Source organism: Salvia miltiorrhiza, chromosome 7 (assembly GCF_028751815.1).
Source record: "Salvia miltiorrhiza cultivar Shanhuang (shh) chromosome 7, IMPLAD_Smil_shh, whole genome shotgun sequence".
In the NCBI taxonomy this organism is placed as follows: domain Eukaryota; kingdom Viridiplantae; phylum Streptophyta; class Magnoliopsida; order Lamiales; family Lamiaceae; genus Salvia; species Salvia miltiorrhiza.
The window spans coordinates 2,417,761-2,435,712 of NC_080393.1; the positions used below are offsets into that span (position 1 = coordinate 2,417,761).

At 34.6% G+C, this 17,952-nt stretch overlaps 4 protein-coding genes across 6 annotated transcripts; all 4 read right to left on the reverse strand.

Annotated features, from left to right (window-relative positions):
- Positions 1-495: 495 nt before the first annotated feature.
- LOC130991554 (uncharacterized) lies at positions 496-1,391 on the reverse strand. The gene has a single exon (XM_057915837.1). The coding sequence runs from the start codon at positions 1,221-1,223 to the stop codon at positions 786-788; it is 438 nt and encodes a 145-aa protein (XP_057771820.1). The 5' UTR covers positions 1,224-1,391; the 3' UTR covers positions 496-785.
- LOC130991553 (uncharacterized) lies at positions 496-6,098 on the reverse strand. Of its 2 annotated transcripts, XM_057915836.1 has the most exons (10): positions 5,614-6,098; positions 5,107-5,168; positions 4,901-4,955; positions 4,407-4,505; positions 4,145-4,231; positions 3,874-3,990; positions 3,658-3,750; positions 2,992-3,022; positions 2,384-2,581; positions 496-1,182 (listed from the first exon to the last, which is right to left on the reverse strand). In XM_057915836.1, exons 1-9 carry the CDS (start codon positions 5,713-5,715, stop codon positions 2,394-2,396), a joined length of 834 nt encoding a protein of 277 aa, XP_057771819.1. In that variant the 5' UTR covers positions 5,716-6,098; the 3' UTR covers positions 496-1,182; positions 2,384-2,393. The 2 variants fall into 2 exon arrangements, with proteins under 2 accessions (XP_057771819.1, XP_057771818.1); XM_057915835.1 differs by lacking the exon at positions 496-1,182 and having other exon boundaries at positions 2,209-2,581; positions 5,614-6,097.
- A 1,347-nt stretch (positions 6,099-7,445) lies between these two features.
- Positions 7,446-9,676, reverse strand: LOC130991555 (uncharacterized). 2 transcript variants are annotated; one of them, XM_057915840.1, is made up of 2 exons: positions 9,498-9,676; positions 7,446-9,358 (listed from the first exon to the last, which is right to left on the reverse strand). In XM_057915840.1, the coding sequence occupies exon 2, from the start codon at positions 9,333-9,335 to the stop codon at positions 7,650-7,652; it is 1,686 nt and encodes a 561-aa protein (XP_057771823.1). In that variant the 5' UTR covers positions 9,336-9,358; positions 9,498-9,676; the 3' UTR covers positions 7,446-7,649. The 2 variants fall into 2 exon arrangements, with proteins under 2 accessions (XP_057771823.1, XP_057771822.1); XM_057915839.1 differs by having other exon boundaries at positions 9,489-9,676.
- A 2,898-nt stretch (positions 9,677-12,574) lies between these two features.
- On the reverse strand, positions 12,575-15,763 carry LOC130991556 (UPF0613 protein PB24D3.06c-like). The gene is made up of 9 exons (XM_057915841.1): positions 15,448-15,763; positions 14,971-15,047; positions 14,665-14,770; positions 14,449-14,541; positions 13,746-13,811; positions 13,512-13,654; positions 13,334-13,442; positions 12,910-12,974; positions 12,575-12,818 (listed from the first exon to the last, which is right to left on the reverse strand). Exons 1-9 carry the CDS (start codon positions 15,541-15,543, stop codon positions 12,671-12,673), a joined length of 903 nt encoding a protein of 300 aa, XP_057771824.1. The 5' UTR covers positions 15,544-15,763; the 3' UTR covers positions 12,575-12,670.
- Positions 15,764-17,952: the final 2,189 nt, after the last annotated feature.

Sequence of the window (17,952 nt, forward strand, 5' to 3'; positions counted from 1 at the left end):
TGCACTGATGCTTGACATATTCAATCATTGCGAATCGAGCATTAGTGTAAAATGCATTAATGCCCCACGTAAGGATAAATACAAGTAATTATAATTTATATATTTTGTTAAAGATGGTATTTTTTAGATTTTGTCTTTCAAATGAGTATACATCATTTTGCCCCCTAAATTATTCATATTTGTAATATTTAAAAAAATTTAATTTATAAAATTGATGGAATTCCGCCTAAGGTTTGGAGTTGAGACAAATGCACACATTAATTAGACTTCTTTTTTTTTTCAATAGTAAAAATGTATTTCTCTCCAAATTCATCTATTAGTACTGATAAAAAGTAAACATAAATTTGGGCATAGACAAAAATAGGAGATACAAACTTGAATTGCCGAACATAAGTATTCATGAACATTCATTAAATCCTAAGTTACTTTTTTTTGAGGTGACATTAAATCCTAAGTTAAAAACAAAAAATTGTCACTAACAAAAGTATTCAGAACTTACATCTCAAAACCTTTGTTTCCCTCACATTTCATTCAATCCTATAATACACGAGATTTCCCAAAACAACACAGACAAATTACAAAGATAAGAAACAAGAAACTTAAAAAAAAAAAAAAATCCCATCTCACATGAACATGAATAATGTCACACTAAGAAGCAAGAATCCATCAGCATTGCCTAAGGGACTAATTACTCAAACCTAGACCTAACAAACTTATGACCTCGAATTATTCCGGCCACGGTTCACGTCATAAACCCTCGATACAGAAAGAAAGAAAGAAAGACCTCAACAGAAATCCGGCCTCGATTTCTTACGAACCGTAATGCATCCCCTCTGATGATCCCTACAAACTCTGATCTCAGAGCAATCTCTCAAATCCTCGAGACTAATATATTGCTGCTTAAGCATCCTAGAAAAATCACACCCTGCATCATGTATCCAAATATATGGATGGCATGTCTCATCATAGTAGTAAAGTAAATTCTTGACTCCACCACCACCACCCTTAGCCTTTGCAGGCATGTAGGCCTTGTAGATGTTCTTGCTCTTCAACCTCTTCGATGACCCGGCCTTCAACGTGTGAACCTTCTTCAGTATAGACCCGACTCTCACTTGAAGCTCGATGGGCTTCTCCGTGCAGTTCCAGATCCTCGTCCCGGGCCCGGATACCCGCGTGTGATCCCTGCACCCGTTGAAGCAAGAAATCAAGCTCAGATTAGGCATCTTTTGATCCAACTTTTGTGTCAAGGGATCCTAGTTAAATAGGTCAAGAAATGAAGAGATGTGTTTGATGGTGGGGACAACCAACTTCCATTTTGCACAGTTGATCAAGCAAGAAATTTGGTATGCTTTGTCCTTGTTTATTGGGAAGGAAATGAGTGTAGTGGTGTCCATGCCAAAGTGTTCAAAGATGAAAGCCCTAATAGTTCTAGAACGGTGGATGAAATCATTTTCTGCACGTGGAGATGGTTAAAAGCCAAGAATCCAAATCATTTTTATTACTCTTCCTTTGAGTGGATGATGGATCCTGTTAGCTGCTTTCCGATAAAAATTGCTTGAGTCTTGTTCGTTTGTTGGGTGAAGTTTTCGGGTTGGTGATTCTTTGTTTTTTTTTTTTTCTTGCGTTTTGAGATTGGTGTGTTGTTTAGTGACTGTATTTGTACTCTACTTTTTGGGGATGAGTACCGCTGGTACTCTTCCACATTTGTGTTTATTAATGAATTTATTTACTTTTCAAAAAAAAAAAAGCTTTGTTTGATGGGGTTGGATATCATCATTGTGCTCTTGCCTTTATGTTTACTTTTCTTTCTAAGTTGGTGACCTCCAATTACATGAGAGATCCATTCATTATCCAAGTCAACAAGACATCTGATGAAATAAAATACGAGATTGAAACACAGTGTACGCGCTTGTTAATGGTGGTCCAACCCCACCATCCATTAGGTGGGAGTGTAGCAATAAGATTTGTGGCAACTTTTTGAGCTAAGCACAAATTTTCATTGGAATTCAAAGGCAAAAAGGTTGGAAAAAGAAGATCATAAACAAACTTCTTTTAGTGTTGCAAGATACTCTTCCACATTGATAATCAAAACCAAAGTTGGAAGCAATTTCATCAAACTAGGCCAAAATCGATCAACGGTGTTGAACAAGTCGATGTTGCATCGACCAAGAAACCTCGTGTGCTAGTTTCTGACATGAACAACAATGATAGGAAGTGAAATTATTAGGGTTTATTGGACTTGTCTACGACGATCTTAAAGGTACACTTGGAATGAATATCATGTAGCTAAGATTAAAGATTCCGGCTGTACAGATGAATATGAAGCATCTCATAGAGGGGAGGGGGTAATTACAAATGAAAACTAGGAGTAGAGAGAATTTACACGTAATGAGCTAGTGTTCGTGGTTGTCTTGATCGGTATCAATCTTGATTATAAGTGGCTCGTGGAGGTTTACGGAAGGACTGGACATGACAGGCAACGATTGTGACATGGCATCTCCGTCTAGGCATTCCCCGGTTTCAGCCAATGCCTTTTCTAAAGCAGCCTTTGCAACTCTTGTGACGCATATTATCAACACAACTGCAAGCAAAGCAAATCGAGGATATATGAATTTGGTATGATGAAAGATTACTTCTCATGGAGTGTCGTAAAGATAATAACATTGTCATGAGAATGCATTAAAAAAGGTTCGCTAGAATGATCGAGAAACTATAACTATGCATCTAAAGCAGAAGCTTATGACACTCGAGCTTTCTGCCTTATGAAGAGCCTAGGTATCTTTTGCAACTCCATAATTCTACTTGACGAATAACAAGATTCAAAAGCGCCCCAATAACTCAAAGGCCTCATACACACCATCATGCTTCAAATAATTTATGTGATAGCAAACATATCCAAAGGTAAGCACACGTGACAAACAATTAATTTTTGTAACGTAAGAGCTGGTCCGGCATGTCAAATTGAAATGACTAAAATGACTTGAAGCTTACCAGACATCACAAGACCCAGGAAGATAAATGCCTGCATCAAAGTGTAAGAGAATTCTATACATCAGCGAACACGATCTTAGTGCCCAATGTAAAATAAATTTGACTTGCAAACACTCAAATATCATATTCAAGATTAACAAATAATTCTCACAATATGGGAAGCACAATTACAAGGATACGCATAGTTTATGAAAAAGTTTTAGTTAAATTTGTAATGGAGTAGTTTTTAGAGATTAGAATTATAAGTACACATATATAATCATGCCACATATTACAAGCTAGTATGTCCAGGAATTTTTTTACTTTTAAGGCTCATCTCTACTAGTTAGACTAGAATCCAAATGTTCTTTTCCATCGCAAACGAAGGGATCAGGCATTATTCATTATATCATAATTCCCCTGAATACTGCAGTTCATATAACACTAATTTTCTAGAGGCTCGCAATAGCATGCTGGGGTTACATGAAAGACTACCTAATCAAAAATCGATGCTAGTTCATAATTACTTCATCCGACACCTGTGAAGGGTTCATCATAGGAGATTTGATGCTAATCCTACTAACATGATGATTTCAAACCAATCCAAATCTTCAGTAACAATTTTGGACATAAGACCAAACAAAAGAATATCTTCAAAAATATTTTCAGACAGAACTGAAGCATTACCCATCGGGTTTTCGAGAATTCATGCCATCCATGAGTTACATCCGAAAGATCCTTTAATGTCGTTCCCACATACACCAATGCAAAAGTGATCGGCTGCAAAAGGATGAGAATGGACACAAGTGAATATAAATAATCATGCATGCAAAAATACAAGTGAACGGAATTTTCAGGTCTTTAATGCTGTGAATATGGAATCGCTAATGCAGATTTACATACCATCATGCCCAACCATGACGCTAGCATGTAATGAGCAATAGGTACTGGAGTCACAGACAAGAGGTAGTTCAACATGTTGAAGGGAAGTAGAGGAACAAGCCGGAGCAACAACACAATCTGCATGTACAAGTCCGAATCAGTACAATACGAATCTGTATTTATCAGATATTTACTCGAGCAAAAGTATCAAATCCGACTATTAATAAGAAGCAGGTCCAGCACCAGCTCAGGAAATCAAGAATAAGATTCTAAACTGACAATAAACACAAACCTTAAACCCTGATCTCTCGATTGCAATTGCAACTGCTCGGAACTTGGGATAATCTTTTAACTTGGAAATAACAAAGGATCTTCCTATCTGTTTGCAGTCGAAAGGCACAAACAGAAAGTAGCAATGAGCATCTAGTAGGAAATCTCCCTCCACTTTCTCAAGGTAAAAACATCACAACTATTAAGGTAAAGATGCTTCTTATGCTTGAACGTTGAACACATAAACTAAACAAAAATTATTCTATTAGAATAGAGAAACTTACTGTTCGCCCAAGAAGAAATGCAGCCCCAGCGCCCAATGTTGCACCGATGGAATCAGCAAAAAATCCAATAGGCAAGCCAAAGAGATATCCACCACCAAGCTGAAAAACATAATAAATCGTCAGCTCAATCAGCAAAGCTAAGATCAGAAGGGTCAGCCTATTCCAGCATATTATAAAACAATTTTCTTTAAAACGTTGGATGGCACAAGACGAAAATAAATTAAAACCAAGAGGCAGAGAGTAATAAAGCTTTAAATGATGTGCCACGAAACCAAGTTGGCTAGTATTAACAAATATAAATCCGTACTTCAGGATACTGAGCATAAAACATCTACCAACTCATATAATGTTCAAATAAATGGATAACAGGAAGAAAATTTACTTAGTATTATCTCATACCAGCAAACTCATTCTTTAAAACTAGCAATTGTGAATAAGAGCTTATAATTGGACAACAGAATAAAATACTAACTATCACAGATGCTAATCCTCACCGTCAGTATAGAAGCTGGAACAGCCAACACCGTTAAAGGAATGTATGCAATAGCCCTGCAATGCAAATTCACAACCAACGGGCGACCCAAATCAACATGTAGATTGAAAGTTCTCAAGCATTTTTACAGAAATTAATCATACATATTCAGGCACGAAATAAATAAAAAATGTAACCAACACGAGCAAATGAAAAAACAGCACTTACAGCACTAGGGGACCCCAAGCACCAAGATCTTGCTCTATCCATACTAAGAAATCTTTTAGAATCTGGTAAAGAAACAAAACGAGTAAAACCAGTGTCGATTAATACCATATAAATGACAAAATCTCATACTTCCAACGCGCGTTCGAACGAAAGGTTGTTGCTACATTTGGAAGCACACAGTATCAGTACAAACAAAACAATTTGCCGCATTCCAACTAGACAGCTCTCAAATCTTTCCACTTCATAGGAAAACCTATATAGAGGCTTTTAACTAGCTGGCATTGACATGGTTGGCTCACTGATCCTGATCTACTTAGCATTTCTTGACAACAAAATCAATCCAAGAAAAAAACCAAACATCATGAATTACGCTAAAGGCAATCAAGATTCCCCACATTACACATCATCGACAGCAGTTCAAACATAACCCCTAAATAAGCGGAATCAAGCGAACTAAAAGATACTGAAATCATTAATAATAAATAGATAAATGAAAAGGAAGTCAACCTTATCGACAGGGAGAGTGAAGCAAGCAACTAAAATAGCCCCAATCAGCAGGAGAAGTAGCGAAATCTTCAACAGCGAAACCCAACTGAATTTGAACGCCATAGTTACCGATTGCGGCGAGAAAAATAAGATCTTTCTGCGCCACGGCCGGCACTCTTCGTCGTCTGGGTCCTCCGATAGAGCTTGCTTCAATGCCAAGCGAGGCCGCAAATTTATTCCCCCTAAATTTGCCAGATTGATTGAATTGGGGGGATTGAATGAAATTGAGAAGAAATCAGAGGATTCTCGACCACTTAGCGAGTAACAAACTTTTCAAAAACGATGAACACGATGAGGATTTATCCCATTTGTGTGAAAGATTGTAGAGGTTTTAGTTTTACACAGAATGATCCTTTGATCTTTGTGGGTGTGATGTGAAAAAAATGGTTGTTTGCAGTTGGGCAAATTTATGGTTTTTGTCGTCAAACAAATTCTTTATTTTCTGTTTTGACTGTGTTATGTAGCTACTAAGATACGAAACACGATGCACCGACTTTACACATAAAAATGACTTTCATTTTTATAAAAAATTATAGCATTTGTAATCTGCACAAGAATTTTTTTTATATTTATATTAAATTGATATCGACTAAATTATTATATTTATAAATATAATAAAATATTAATTTTTGAAAATATTTGAAATGAATATTGAAAAAATTTAAAAATTAAAAATTGAAAAAATATACTTATTTAGAAAAACGATGAGAGATGGGAGAATTTTTAAAAATTTTAATCTTTAAATAAATATAACTTTTACATTTTCAATCAAATATTTACTTAAAACATATAGTAGTTAAAGCTCTTATCGTGATATTTAATTTGATATGTGTATTAAATATTTTATAAATAATGGAATTTTACAATTAAAAAAATAAAAACAAAAAAGAAATAAGAAGATTAAAAAAAATGAAAAGGGAAAACATAGTTTACAAATAAACCTTCAGTTTTAATGTTTTATTATAACTACAAAATAGTCACTCAATTTTAAGATCAATTTGAAATTAATTTCAAATTAAAATCTTGGCTTTAAAATTTAGTATAGATATTATCACTTTTATTCAGAATATTTTTACGATAGACTCGACTTGATATTTAAGTAATTAATAATTTTACTACTGGATCAATGCACGCACATAATAATTAGTACTATTATTTTTGTTTATAAGAATTATGAAGTCACTTTGATCCATGCAGATAATGAATGGCGCAAACAAGTTTTAAGGAAATACCAGTAATGATTACCAATTTAAGATAAGAAAAGGCAAAAAATATATATATATGCACTCATTTTTTGCATATGAATAAAGTAAATAAATTAATAAATTGTGAAAGTTTGAAATCATCCCCAAATATATTTATAAATAAAAACATCTTTTAAATAAGTGTCTCATTTTATAATTTTATAAAAAATAATGTCAGAGTTTCTACTTCATTCCTTTTCTCAATGTAAATTCTTCAATTATTTTATCATACAACAATTAGGATATAAAAGAAAAACTATTCACTTTCATAACCATCATCATGTACGAGTTCTTTTTAATGTACGCTAAGGGAAAAGGGTCAAACCCAATATATGTGGGCTAATAGCCCAAAAAATAAATTAATGGCCCAAGAAAAAAATTTTGGGCTAAATAAAAAGTACTATGAAAATTACAAATTCGATAAATATTGCGTTGTTGAGAGGAAAAACCTTCTATTTGTGTTTCTCTCTCTCTATGAAGTCTTCATAAAGTAGAACATTTTCAACTAATTTCTACTCTACTACTTAATCTTACTTCAAAGCTAGATAAAAAAAACCTTCAAACACAATCAAAATTCCACAAACTGGTCAACAAAAGCATCTTCTTCCCCAAAATAGTCAAGAATTTCATAAATTTATAGAACATAATTCAAAATTTACTAAATACTAACACTCCTTCAACTCTATGATATACACTATAACTGATGATTCAAAAATGAACAAATACAAAACAATGCACAAATTATGTGCAAATTCACCTCACACATAGTGCATTGATCAAGACATGGCCAAGCATTAGGTCAACAAAGTATTGGTGCCCAATGAGGCCATCCCTCCACCTCCCCTTGCGCGGGGCGCGGCCGTAGTGGACCCCGTCGTTGCACCGGTTGTCGTAGTGCCACGGATAGGTCAGGTCAAAATCATCGATCACCCTATCGAGCACCTCGTGCCGCCTCAGCTTCTCCAACACCACACCATTGAAGGCCTCCATCTTGTGAGGGTTGAAGGCCATCCTCCGAGCATAGCCCCCCGTTGCCACGGTGGTCCTATACACGACCTCAGGCGGGGCCACCCCTCTCCCCCGCACCCCCTCCTTCACCCCTGCCCAAAACAGAGCAGCATACTCTGCCCCTCGGGCAAACTGCCTGAGGTTCGGCCAGTGCACGCCATCGTGTAGGCCGGAGTTCATGATCACAGTGTCCGGGACTACATCTCGAGAGAAGTAGCCCTCCAACGCCTCCCTATACCCTGCATCCATCAACGAGCCCAACCCCTCGTAGTTCTGAGTGTGGTTGTGATGCCCGTTGAAGATGCTCGTGAACCTCACCACCTGGGACGGATCCCTCGGATTGGTGATGTTCTGATCAAACACACGAGCCACGGAGGCAACATCAACGCCCAACACGAAGTTGAGGATGTTCCTGATCGTATCACAATGGTTGGAATCCCCCCACCAGAAGATCCAACGCTTGTTCAAACAACTCCAAGCATCCTCACCACCAAACAACTTAAACGAGCAATGAGCTGAATACACCCAACCATTGCTCTCTAGCAGCCCTAATGAGCCATCACACCATGGCCTGTGGCATGAAGAACTCGACTCTAGGCACCTATACCTCCCATCCCGGCTAATCACACAGCTATCGTTCCCACCATGTCGAATCCAACGACCAGACCACACACCCCTAACATAATCAGCCCCCCTGCATTGCCCTATCTCAGGCAACTGAGCTGCAGAGCTCAAGAACCTGATTGGAACCACGCGAAGAACCTTATCAAACGCGAATCTCTCGGGTGAGAACTTCAAACCCTCATAGTGCCTAAACAAGAGGATGATGGTCAAATTGTAGTCCCCTGCAAAATCAGGGTGAACTTGAAGGGAAAATGAGTAGCTACCATTTCCCAAATCCTTGATTGGAGGCCTAGCCTTCCATCTCTCACCCGAAAGATCGGTCTCGAAATAGTCACCCCCCAAGCAATGTGGCAACCCTAGATGATCCAATGTGTGGAACACAAACTCATGGACATCACCACTCGAGAGATGGATTTCCCCATCACCATCTAAATTAGGAATCTTGATTCCCACAGTTCTTGAATCCTTGCAAGGCTCGCCACCGGGAGCTAACCACCTTGCAAGAAGGTTGGATGTGTAGTTCGCCTCAAACTCGGCAGAAATCCAAGAGAAAGTTTCAAGATTTTTGATGGGTTTTGGTAAAGTTTGAAGGGTTGTGTGTGGATCAGCTGAAATGTTGGTAAAGTTTGAATCTTTATGGGATTGGGGCAGCTCTGATACAGTGAGATTGTTGTAGAAAGTGTTAATGGTGAGACCATCGTTTCCCCAAACAATCAATATTCCTAGGTAAGTTGATATCGCCAGAATCTTGAACCACCGTATAATCATGAAGTTCGACAGCAACACCGATTTAGCCTTTTCCAGCATCTTATTTAAGGGGGAAAAAAACCCTGTAATTTACAAGAAAGAATGAGGAAAAACACCCAAAAAAAAGCCAAAAATGGGGACTCTTTATTTCAATTATATCTGAGAAACACAATAGAAAAATATATTATGGCAGTAATGCAGCACATATATTACCTAATTTACCTTATTGCTTCAAATTTGTTGGCAGATTATGTTGTCAATGCAGCAGCAAAAGCCTCTCTCTCTCTCTCAAGAAATATATGGAAAAATGCAGCAGAGACAAGTATTTGGTGTTTGTTTATGGAGGAAGTCAGGAGAATAAGAGAGGAAGAGAGTGATAAATTAATGGAAACAAATAAGTGAAGTCGAGAGAGAGAGAGAGAGAGGGAGTCTTGAGAGAGATTTTAGGACAATGATTAGAAAGATGGTAAAATTGATGTGGACAGTCAAATTTTGTCATTTTTTTCCTGTATTTTTCATGTAAATAAATGTATATTTTTTTTGGTGTTTTTTTTTTTTGATCAAGAAAAGTAAATAAAAATAAAACAGAGGTATCAGAGGTACCAGAGGTACCCACAAAAGTCTACATCAGTTTGAGAAGGAGATCATTAGAGCTCCAAGAGGAAAAGCTCAACCCCTTCTCTACGATACAAAATTCATAATTCCAACTCCAAATCCTAGCTTTAATTTCGGAAATCACACTATCAACTGTCCACGGCCTACCCTCGAAGCGACTTTCGTTCCTCCGTTTCCACAGAATCCAGTTGGTACACATCCAAATCGCCTTGAGCAACCTCTCAATTCTTTTCCCCCGTCCCATGTGAATGAACGTAACGAAGTGGGAAGCAATAAGCCTAGGTCTCGCTGATGTGATCCCCATCCACCTTTGCACTTCATCCCACACCCTTTCGGATTTCGAGCAAGACAAGAAGGTGTGGTTAGCCGATTCAGGTGAATGAAAGTAAGCATTGCACGTCATCTCCTCCGTTGTCAGCGGCACATTTCTTTTCCCAAGATTGTCGCATGTCGGCATTCTATTTTTCAGAATTCTCCACGCGTTCACTGAGCTTTGTGGATAGCTGGTGTGTCCCACACCATTGCCAACTCCTTCTCATTGATGACCGCTGTAACAGTTGCATTCCTTGAAGCCTTGATCGCCATGTAAGCAGTTTTTGTGGAGAAACTACCATCTTTAGTTCCGCACCACATCCACTGATCATCAATTCCTGCACTTGGACAAACATTGTGGAGATTTTTTTTGGTGTATTGGATCAAATTAACAATAAACTCTGTATGCATGTAGTAAAATGGTAAAAATCTTGAAAATTTGGACACTTTTGAAAAAATTGTTATACAAGTGATGTTTTATAAAATTTATAAATGTTCATTTACAAAAACATATTAAAAAATACTCCTATATAATATAAAATGTAATACAAGTAAAAAGGAAAGGATCTTTTATATGAATTTTGATTTATCTTATTTATATTTAGAGAGAAGTTGACATTATTAATGCATGTAGGTAGCACTTGCGAAAATAGACATCACTGTTGACGTAAACTTTAGATAATAGTCTTTCTTTAATTAATGTACTTTAACATGATTTTTTTATTATTGTACTTGCGAAAATAGTCTTTCTTTAATGTACTTTATTGTAATTATGGACTAAGCCAAATTAATATTGTTATACTAAAGGATATTACTGATCTAGCTTATCTATATACAATACATATAATAAACGTGCTTTAGTAGAACATGCCACGATCAAAAGTTACATACAGAATTTGTACAACAACGTGCAACTGATTAGGGATCTTTCTTCATGATGAGATTATCATATTGTGAGTCAAAATGAGATGATAAAATTCTTTTTTAAAGAAAATGAAGGAAAATATTGAATTCTCTATATTAATTGTGATCCATTATTGAAGATGGTGAGTGCAGGAAACATCAAATATGGTAGAGCGAGAGAGAGAGAGAGAGAGATGGATTAAAACAAAGAATTTAATGAGGTTGAGTTTTCAATGTTATTTTTTGACTGGTGTCGCTCAAAGCAATTTCAAGGTTTCAATAAGAAGGTATATCAGTATCACTATCACATGACAAGAATTGATGGATTAAATTAATAACGATTATTGTAATAAATCAGTTACGCCTAAAATTAAAAAGAAAAAAGAAACTAAAATAGTCTATAATCGAAATTGACTTGGAAAATATGGGTGTTTTTATTACAATAATCATTATTAATTATTTTTTATTTGTTTAGAATATTTTCTCTGCTGAATAATATTATCTTTGGATAGTAATGTAAAATGTTTTACAATATTTTCACACGCCCAAAATATAATTAAGATTTAAACAATATTTCATAACCCCCCCACAAATACAATTCAATTTAAAATTAATGCACTTAATCAATTTATTATTGTACTTGAACTCCTTTCGTAATTTAAAAACACATAGTAAAATTTTATGCTTGATTCGCACTCTTTTGCATAAAAAATATATTTATCGTCAATTTTTTTCGCACAGCTCCAAATATTCCTTTGGAAACTGGAATTAAACAGCGCAGAACTCCAGCACCAAAAAGATTTATATTGTGCATTGATCTAAAAATACATAACCTATAAATATATGCTATAGTCGTGTATAATTATGCTAAATTAATTAATTCTTTTAGGGGACTTTGTTTAATTTATTAAACTAAAATATAAGTTCAGTGTGATAGCTTAATTAATCCATTTAATAATCGTGAACTTTGCATGATAAATAAAACATGTCCATTTTCATTAAAATTGTTATATTTATAACTAGGTCGGTCGTTCATAAATGTAGGTGTGTTAATTAAGACTATTACGATAAAACCCAATTAAGAGACTGTATCAATTAATAAATAATTTTTCTAAAAAAAAGTACTAGTAATAAATAATTTTGTTGTCCCCTAAAAAAATAATAAAAATTGATTAATACACCCTTCAACAGAATTTTTGAACAAGTTCACCTTATTGGGCCTGAATAAAGCCCACGGGCCTTGAAACTATAACAGTATGAATAAACGAATCGTGTGGGCCATTATATAAGATCATGCACCATTGGAATATAATTTTGGGTGATAAATAATCACTGAATTGAATTATAAGAGTGGAAGTCGAGTTATCTATTACGTGTCTAATTATGTAAATCAAGTATTTGATTAAGTTTGCATCATGCAAACGAACGAACGAGAATTTTTTGTTTTAATTGAAATAATTTCATAGCACAAAGAATATATAGAAAGAATGCACAACCAAAGATGTGAAGTAAAACCAAATGAACTTAATTCGATTCGACTCGTTTGCATTCCTAATCACAAGAGATTAGCTCCAAGGGTCGTCGCACCCTTTGAGCCCGTCTCTTTTGACGAACTCCATTATACTCTGCACAGCTTCCTCGATCCTGTTAGAGAGAGAATGGTTTCCACATTCAATCTCAACCCTCTCTGCTCCACCCATTGCTCTACACAATCTACACAAAAAAGCACACGCAAAGTTTATTCAAATTTTTATTTCTTAAAAAAGCTACTTCTCCAAATAATTAAACACACAATAAAACTTGCCTCCCAACCAATTCTTGCTTATTCACGTGCTGCGGCACGTACTCGTCCTCCATCGAGAAGATGATCTGCGGCGGGCAAAAAAAAAAAAAAAACCACGAAAATTGGTTATATAGTTCGTCACTATGTGACTACATCATTTCAAGCTCAACAACACAACAATATGCTCGAGAAGAAAATTCGATAATGACTTACCAACAAGGACGGATCTAAAGGTCAGGCACCCTTGGCCGTCGCCCGATCAATTTTTTCTTATTACCTATATATATATATGATTTAATTTTTTTTATCTTAATCTCGTTCAGTCATGATTGTGTAATTTCAAACAATTATTACAAGATTCAACTCGTTTTCTTTACTAAAACTTTATTAGAATCATCCGGTGAAATCTCGCCATTATTAAATTCCTGGGTCCGTCCCTGCTTACCAAGGTAGGCGTGGCGGACATGTGTCCGAGCTTCTGCTTCAACTCGTCGTCACTCAAGTCGGAACTAAACATGTCATCATCACCATTCTTCGCGCAGAGAGAGTGATATCTGCGCGAGCAAATCATAAGGAGACGTTTACTTTGAGTGATACGACCAAACAAACTCAAAATTATTCACCTATAGGCCGTGATTGGAACGTGTGGATGCGCTTTTCTAGGCATGAAATCATACGGTCGACCTTGATTGATCATGTTTGAAGCAAGATCAATCATATTCGTGAAGCCAGCCTCTTGGAAGCTTTCACGGTCGCTAACTGGAGCCTAAACAATCATTAATTAATAAAGAGATTAAGATAAAACAAATTAGAACTTGGATTAATGCACAAACTATGAGGTGTATATAGATTTGGACCTGCAAAATGGCTGCTCGAACTGCTCTTGAGCATGCTGCATTACTACGCAGGTAAAATACAATATCCTGCGTAGGGTTTATTTAAGGAGCGATTACTTTGCATAATGGATAAAATGTGTATGATTGATTATTTTTATCATCTAAATTAGGGTTTTATTCAATTCCATCATTTCAATCAGATGTAAATCAAACAAAACTAGTTCAAATGATTGAAATAATCAAGAGTATTAAGATATCCCAAAATTTTAATTAATCCAAGTAAATAAGGTTAATCCTCAAAAGTAAACGCCCTCCTAGCTAGGATTTAGTGAGAGAGTGAGAGACTAGCTAGCGTAACTTTTGACGTCGGGCTCAAAATTGTAATTGTAAGATATTTTCAAAAACAGAACAGTGAGACGAGCTAGCTAGACTTGACTTCGAACCCAAATTCTAGGGTTTTCGCGTCTTTTTGGCTTTCTTATTTTGATTCGTTTCCTAAGTAGAATTCATTAATTTTAATTTAATTTTAAACAATTTTCGCTTTTTATGACTTGAGATCTGTAATCTGCAACCCTAGCCGCATAATAAAATCTGTTCTCCTCTATGCCCGTGGATGTAGCCAAATTGGTGAACCACGTAAATCTGTGTCTTCTTTACGTTTTATGTTCGTCTTACTCTATAATCCTATTATGTCACAACATTATTGAACAACGAAAAAGAGAACCTGGCAACCAGTACTGTGTCCTAGTAGGATCACACCATGGGAATCTTCCTTGTCGATCAAATAACTAATGAGTTGATCAAGCTCACTCGCATCCTTCACCACAAGATAATTCCATCCATTATAATTAAGTTAAGGAAACAAATAAATTAAGCATATTAATTAATTAATCTCAAATGTGACAAGTATTGGAGAAAGGACTTGAAGTATTTAATTTACTTGTTTCAAGCTCGAGACACCATATCCATGGTAGGAAGATGAAAAAAGGTATTGAACTAACGACCAATGCTCCTTCTCTAAAGCAATTGCCAAAGGTTCCAAGTATCTGCAAAATTATGAATCTTATATATGATTTAGGACTAATTAAACTTGATACTACCAATGTTTAAAAAAAAACAAATTGTAGGGTGATTTTGCAGATGTTTTAATCACACCTTATATAGTTCAAGATTGAAGGCCTAAGAAACATAATGGTAGGAAACTAACAAGAAACACTAAATAATTAAAGTAGTTTAAAAGACTTACTCAGCTGCCAAAATTCCTTCTTGCAATCCACCAATAAAAACAACTTGTTGCTTGAAATCGCCTATCTTAAATGCAACCTGCAACAAACATTGCACCTAATTTGATTTTCTGATTATTAACTAGGGTTTATTTCATCTAATTAGGGTGTGTAATTATTTTTTATTATTTAATCTCACTTTATTAGTTAATAATATAGGTTGATAAATTCAAAGTTATGGCATATAACTTTTTAAAATTTTATTTTTTGAAATAAAAATTAAGTATAATTCGTAATATTATGATAGAATTACGAGACACTGAATCTCATCCCTTATAACATGACCAAAAAGAAAAGTGACAAATTTTCGAAATCTTGATCCCTGCATTTGTTAGTTTCTCTTTCTCTACACATATCATACACCCAAAATGAAAAAAAAAAATAAATAAATCTCCTATGCTGAGAATATATTAAGATTGTTGTTTATAATTTTCACCTGCCTGAATCGGTTTTGGGCCGTACTTGAACATGACTCCTTGAAGCTTCTGCTTATTGTTAACGGCGGCGGCGGCGGCGGTGGGGGAGTTCGGCGCCATGGCTGCTGCGGACAAGAGGCGGCGGACGGCGGCGGCGTTTGGTATGGAGGTAACGGGGAGGAGATCTGTCAATTATTGTTGTTGGCTTTCATTTAGTTAAGTGTTTGTTTTTGGGTTCAAGATTTCCGTTATTTCTGTTATTTCGTTTTCAAACTAGATCCGTTTCATTCTTACACGCCACGTGGCCCATCTACTTGTTTATTTATTCAAAGGGTTGTTGATTTGTAATTTCAATACACAAATTTTTAGTTAACTTATAAATTACACGTTAAATTTACTATGATAATATATAAGTTTTCAATTTATTATGATTTCACCATCAAATTAAAATCCTCAATTTTCGTAAATCTTCAAAGAGAGTGGTGCGTAATTTTTTTATTTTACTTTTTTAGCATCGTTTTAGCTTGACTTTGTGCAGTATTTTAACTTGTTTCTTCAATCTTTTTCAAAATAATGAATTTTAGCTTGATTTTTTTAAACTTAATTAACTTTGAAATGGATTTAAATTTGAGGGTTTTAGTTTCATGGTAAATTATAACAAATTGAAAATTTATGTATTATTATACCAATATTAAATTTTATCAATTTTTATTCTATTATTGGTTGAAGAGATCGCATTCCTTCTACGATTGCAAATGAACGATACAAAAGTTAAAAATTGTCCGTGTTTAAATGTTATTTATATATAAATTAAAAAAATGTTACATATATAATCTAATTATCGTTTATCTTCTTTTTGGACCCTCAGATTATTAAAATTTTAATTATTTATAATAATTAGAAGAAACATAATTTTGCAATGGAGCATATTCTCTTAATATTTCTAAAACACACACACACACTAGATTTTTAGGATAGTAGTAGACAATTTGGGCTTTATTTATCAAAACCCAATTCAACAATTTTGGGCCCATGGTGCGAACCTCTGTTTTCTACTTTTCTTTTATTTTTGACGAAAACTATAATTTTCTTTTATTTTTCTACTTTTCTTTTATTTAGTTTTTGAGAAATTCTACTTTTCTTTTATTAGTTGGCGAAGAACCTCTAATTCCAATGAAGATACATGAAATATCTTTAAGATTAACAATTTATAACTCTAAGCATTATGTGTGCGTGTGTTGGTCTGATGGTTAAAGTTTGAACTTAAATCTATTAATTTTGATTTCACCGTTACACAATCTTCAAAATTAATTATTCATACGATGGATATTTTCATAGTTAAGGTAATTATTTAATCAAATATTTTTAATTAATTACTTTTTCCAACACATATTTCCGCGGTTAGTATCTCTATTCAATAAAAAAAATTAATTTTTGCGATAGATATTTATGTAGTTAATATATTTATTTAATTAAATATTTATTTCAAAATGTGTTTGTCACGTATTTCCGTCGCAATTTTCGTCATATTTGTTACTAATCATTCACCTTAGGGAAATTTAAGAAAGCAACTCATTACATAATCTGACATCACTAATCCTCAAGGCCAACAAACATAAATTCTTTGACTATTTATATTTCTAAAATAAGATATGGAGTCAAAATGGAAAAAAACAAAAAAAAAAATACTAGCATTGAGATGATGATAGTATTATTTAATAGGAGCAGCCAAGTTACATAATTATTATAATAATGATGATCTAGTGAAAAGACAGCATGCTCGATTTTGGAACTAAAATATTAAAAAAAATAAGTGCACTGAGGTGAAGTGGGGCCCTTTTTGGAATCACAATATGTGGAGCCAAACTCCCAAACGACCCTTCAATAAATTAATTAGTTAACTAAAAATGACTCTTAACCAATAAAAATATGTGATCTGTAACCTAAGGAATAATATATGTATGTGTTTTTTAATAATTTTACATTATCTTAGAAACGGTTCTGCACGGGGGCTTCTTTGCTTAAAGGTGATTTATTTTGGAAAAAAAAAATATTTTTTCTTTACCAACATTGACTTGCTCATGATTGCTAATTAATCTCAAATTTAGAGATATTGATGCAATGATTCTCTCAAAGAAAAAGTTATACAACTTAGGACCAAAAAGTCCAACTGAGATGACTAATTTTCTCAATGGAAAAAAATAATTGCTTTAGCATATATCTTTCCCCCAAAATTCTTCGTAATCTTGAATTTCATAAGCAATATTCTTTGGAGTAAAGCCGCTCCAAACAAAAATTATAATGTAGAGTATTAAATTTTGAGTATATATAGTTAAATTTCAGGCTAGTTATTTTTTTTAGAAAATAAAAGTCTAAAATGATACTCCCTTATATTCACAATATAATATACGTTGGGATAGGAGTTCTAACCTTCGTTTTCAGACAACTAAACATGTTGTTTCTTATTTGCTTCTACTTCGTACGTACATAACTAACTTTATTTTTTAAAAATGGTAAGTTTTTGAAGGG